Source organism: Neltuma alba, unplaced genomic scaffold (assembly GCF_004799145.2).
Source record: "Neltuma alba isolate B1F8T4 unplaced genomic scaffold, ASM479914v2 tig00005118_pilon, whole genome shotgun sequence".
Taxonomy (NCBI): domain Eukaryota; kingdom Viridiplantae; phylum Streptophyta; class Magnoliopsida; order Fabales; family Fabaceae; genus Neltuma; species Neltuma alba.
In genome coordinates this window covers 1-4,871 of record NW_021633985.1, presented here as the reverse complement: position 1 = coordinate 4,871, position 4,871 = coordinate 1, and the positions used below count along the sequence as shown (strand labels likewise).

The 4,871-nt window shown below is 38.5% G+C and overlaps 1 protein-coding gene across 1 annotated transcript; it reads right to left on the bottom strand.

Moving 5' to 3' along the window:
* Positions 1–240: 240 nt before the first annotated feature.
* LOC114746851 (protein NRT1/ PTR FAMILY 6.3-like) lies at positions 241–4,342 on the bottom strand. The gene is made up of 5 exons (XM_028935134.1): positions 4,182–4,342; positions 3,870–4,047; positions 3,696–3,735; positions 2,636–3,210; positions 241–1,209 (listed from the first exon to the last, which is right to left on the bottom strand). The coding sequence occupies exons 1-5, from the start codon at positions 4,294–4,296 to the stop codon at positions 336–338; spliced, it is 1,782 nt and encodes a 593-aa protein (XP_028790967.1). The 5' UTR covers positions 4,297–4,342; the 3' UTR covers positions 241–335.
* Between the last annotated feature and the right edge of the window lie 529 nt (positions 4,343–4,871).

Below are 4,871 nucleotides of genomic sequence, written 5' to 3'. Positions count from 1 at the left end.
GACATTTGATTAGGAAAAGCAACTCACTAATTTCTCTTATAGAACATTTTAATGGGTATTTACAGCCTTGCTTTTCAGATTGCGACCACCCCCACATGGAGCACTGAACTAATAATGTTGTTTCATTGCTAAACTTGATCCAAAGACAGATGTAATGATGAAGATAATGGCTCGTAATACAAAACGGCGTCGTCGCTCTACTGATACAGACGCGATGCTTCGCATCACGCTTGAGACTTGCTTTCTTAAACTTGCTTAAAATACACTTAATTAAAAGTGCAAAAAGATCAGCCAAAAAAATATGAGCACGGCGTAAGAGAATTCGGACTCATATTCTATGCATGGCATGAAGCATCTTGTTCTTCCAATTCTATGCCTTCCTCAGCGAGCCTCTTATCCTTGTAAACATACCCTTTTGCACAAAACAAGTATATTGCAAAGTTCAAAGCACTCAAAATAGCCAAAAGCCAATAGAAGTTATCGAGCCTTCCTTTGTTAAGATTATCTGCTAGCCATGGCTTTCTGTGACCTGTCGCCTTGTGAACTATCGTCACCAACAGTGAGCTGAAGAAAAACCCTAATGACAGTGTGCTTAGGAACAACCCTGTGCTCATTGTCTTCATTCCTTTGGGACATTCTCTCAGGAAGAAATCCAACTGTCCTATGTACGTAAATGCCTCACCTGACCCCACTAGCAGAAACTGAGGTATCAGCCAGAAAACACTTAATGGAATCTGGGCATTTGGATCATTTGTCAACCCGTGTGATTCTGCGGATCTTAGCCTTTTGATCTCAGTGAGTGCTGCGGCGGCCATGGCTAGAGCTGAAAACACCAAGCCTACTCCTATGCGTTGCAAAGGGGTCATTCCGTGTGGGTTCTTGAGAAGTTTTCTGGTGATAGGGACGACGATCCTGTCGTAGATTGGGACGGTAAGGAGGATGCTTCCGACGAAGAAGACGGTGAGCGATGCCGGCGGGATCTTGAAGGATTTTCCGACGTGGAGGTCCATGGTGGTTGCTTGTGACACTGAGAAGGTGGTCATTTGTGCGTAGACTGTCCAAAAGATGATGGTTGTGGCCCATATAGGCAACATCCTTATCACCAGTTTTACTTCTTCAACATCAGTTACAGTTAATAGATACCACTTTCTCTCTGTCATTAATTCTCCAGACATTTCTGGAATCTTTATTGCTGCCTTGTCCAAGAAGCTGCACATGTAATGGAAAAAAAAAAACATATAAGAGATATGTGTATATATATAAATGATTTTTTTTTTCAGTTTTCTCCTTAATTATCAAAAAATAGTAGTGAGAGAGCAGAGACAAATGAAGATGGTTCTGGTTGTTGTCTTTATTGTGGATATAATTATGATCCAAAATAGTAATCAAGAATTAATTCCAAGCCATTAATGATGTGTTCATACCCTGAACAATGAGCCAAACCAGCTTGATTAGCCATTTAAGCATGTGATGATTGCATAGTTGATAATGAAGTGAGAACTTTCACGATAATTCAACATGTAGAGGCCCACCGTATCCTCAAGTAAGTTCATTTTCGAGGGAAACCTATCTGTTATCTTCTTGATACATCCATTATCCAACCACCTAATAACCTAAACCATTGGACAACACATACACTTTCACACTTCATTATATTCTTGCCTCAATTAATTAGTCAATAATCATTTGTGTTTTTACGGAATTAATTAATTAACTAAGCCTCAAAGTTGTGATTACATGTGGAAAGGTTAGCTTCTTATTAAATAAAAGGAGAAATATATGCTTTTTCAAAGGGCACCCCGATGTGCTCTCCCAAAACCACAAAAGAATAAGAGATAATTGGATTGAGAGAAAAGGGACGGTTGACCAATTGTTTAAGATTGATAAGGACTAGACGGGAGACAGTGAGATAATTTTTTGTCTTCCTTTTGAGATTCGGCAAATTTTAAAGGATCAAATTCCACCACCACAAAGCATATCTATTTAGTCTTTTACTAGGGAAGGTATCATCGGCATGTGTCTGGGAGGGAAAAGGGAAGAGAGAGAAGATAAAGAAATTTAGGGAGAGAAAAGGGTTCAACTGTATGCAACGATCTGATCCACATGAGGAGGCACGTGTAAAGCGGAAAAAATTCATCCAAATATATTGGAGAGAGAGAAAGGAAAGAATTTTTAGAAGAGATGGGGAAAAAAGGTAAAGGGATTTTTTTATCAGGAAAAAATTTAGGTGAGTTCAACATCGACTAAAAGGTAAAAGGATTTAAAGATAACTATATTTCGTTACTGATCTTTTGTTAGACATATTCTGACATGTTGTATTGGTCATTCATAACCTTAAAAACTTCTTATTTTATATTGATATTTTTTAAATTTTGTTAAAGGTTGTAACTTGTGAGAAAAAATTTGAAGTGGGAAAGAATCAAAGGGTGAGGACAAATCCCTTGAAACTTCGTATTAAAAAAGGCTGACACGTAAACTAGGAGTCCTAAATGAATTAATTAGTACTTAACAAGAAAAAATTATGTCAACCACTAAGAATTAAACAATTAATTAATCAGTGAACCAAACTAGGAAAGAGGGTAAGATTCAGACAATTAAAAATCCAAAGAAAAAGAGGGTAAGATATGTTAATTACCGGAACTCTTTGCTGTGAGGCAACCTCTGCTTCTTCTTCTTCTGTCCATCATCTGCAAGATCATCCATATTAAACAGCAACGACGGATCCGACGGCAAGTCCAAGTGTCTCTTCCTCCAAGCCGCCACGAACGCCGCCGCGATCTGCGTCAACGGACTACCGACCAGTTTCTTGAACCGGTACTTCTTAGTTCCCGACAAGAAGACAAGAAGAGCAGAGACAATGGCACACGCGCAAATCCCATATCCCCATTCTCTTCCCACGTTATCTTGAATGTATACAAGAACTGTCACCGCGGCTAGCGACCCTATGCTTATGAAGAAGAAGAACCAGTTGAAGAACTTTATCATCTGCTTCTTCTCCCCCTCGTCGGAATCGTCAAACTGATCCGACCCGAACCCGGACACGCTGGACTTCAGACCACCGGTTCCGAGTGCTGTGACGTAGAGTGCCAAATAGAGAACTGTCAGTTGCATGTCGTTGGCCGGAACACATGATGAGACATCTTTGCCTGGATTGCATTTTGGAGGATGTAGACTTGGGATTGCGGTTGATATGGCCAAGATTGTAACGCCCTACAGTATTCAGTATAAGATCCGGTAAGAATATATATATATATATATATATATTTTGTTATGAACAATATAATTTGTGGAGTGAATGAAGGTTTAGATCATTATTGTTCGTATTCCAGGCAAGCCAAATTGTTGCTTAAATTTGTTTTGCTACTATGGTTTTATGTCTAGTAAAAAGTTTGACAATAATTGCTATATATGGCAAGCATATCACATTTATAATATAACAAAACAACTTTTCTGGGAACAAAAAGTAATAGAATACAAACTCTCCATTCCTATTTGACCTATTGATACTATGAAGTAAAGATAGGAATATTTCTGGCAAGCACGTGTCGCATCGACGTTAATCACCAAGTCAGTTAACGTCGCTTTATACTAATAACTTAATTATTCTCTATGATGTCCAATTAGTTTCCGATGAAATTTTAGAATCTTTGTACATGAAAATACAGTTGCTGAATTGTTAAAGATAGAGCTCTTACAGTTGCTTGGACGGTAGCGAAAATGGCGATGGTGAGGTATCTGTGGAAGAAGGGATTGAATTAAATAGCTAATAATCACCGTATGGAAACAAAACGGACAGACAAAAGGGAAGGAAAAAGAAAAGAAAAAGAAAAAAAAGAAGGTAGTTGAATCTGGGGATATTCTGGTCAAACCTGCCGAGAAATGTGTCGGCCACAAAACCACCGAGCAAACACAACATGAAAGAGGTTCCCATGAAGTTGGTGACTATGTTAGCAGATGAAGCATTTCCTAAATGCATCGTTCCTGTCAAATATGTCACCAAGTTCACTGCGATCCCCAGCGTCGTCAGCCTCTCGCATGCTTCTCCACCTATATATATTCAGATCATCCCAAAAAAAACAAAAAAAACCAGACAATCTAGTCAATTAATAACCTGTCGGTCCAAGGTAAGTGTATGTTATGTATGGCTGAAAAAACCAGAAAGCTTGCGATAGAAAGTGTACCTAGAATCATGGCGGCTGCTGTCCAACCACCAGTTTTGGATCTAAATGCAGGACGACCCTTGAAATCCCAGGCGTCTTGGATTGTGTCAGACATTGTCTGAGGAAGAGAACCCATTGTGAAGAGTACTATGATTTATGTTGGAGGAGTATACAAGAAGAGGAAGAAACTGAGATGATGATGATGATGATTAAGGTGGTAAGTGGCGCAAGGGATCTGAGGTATTGAGGCCCTATATATATATCAGAAGGCAGGGGGAAAAGTAGGATTTTAAAATTTGTTCTTAATTAATTATAGCCTTTACCAGCCTTACTGTTTGAATCATTGTATAAATTAATGCATAAATAATATGATTATGATTATGGGTCCGTTGGGGGTTATATGACAGATTAATAACAAATTAATTAAACTATATGGCCAAGGATTGGCTTATTTCGAATGAATAAGCTGATGACATGGATTTTAGATTAGATAAGTGTGTGTGTGTGTGTGTGTGTGTGTGAGAGAGAGAGAGAGAGAGAGAGAGAGAGAGTTTTATTGCGGTCCTTCATAAACATCCATTTTTCAATTGAGCTTATTGTGAAATTGTCTTTTCGATTTAGCTTCTCATAGATAAGACATTCTTCAAATGGGCTTATTGTGAAATTGTCTTTTCGATTTAGCTTCTCATAGATAAGACATTCTTCAAATGG

Bases quoted from the DNA above. Each gene is read 5' to 3' on its own strand.
- LOC114746851 (XM_028935134.1), bottom strand. From the start codon at position 4,296: ATGGGTTCTCTTCCTCAGACAATGTCTGACACAATCCAAGACGCCTGG. The intron at 3,211-3,695 runs GTAAGAGCTCTA...TGAATACTGTAG, and splicing joins TCGCTACCGTCCAAGCAACT to GGCGTTACAATCTTGGCCAT. The intron at 1,210-2,635 runs GTAATTAACATA...TTACATGTGCAG, and splicing joins CCTCACAGCAAAGAGTTCCG to CTTCTTGGACAAGGCAGCAA.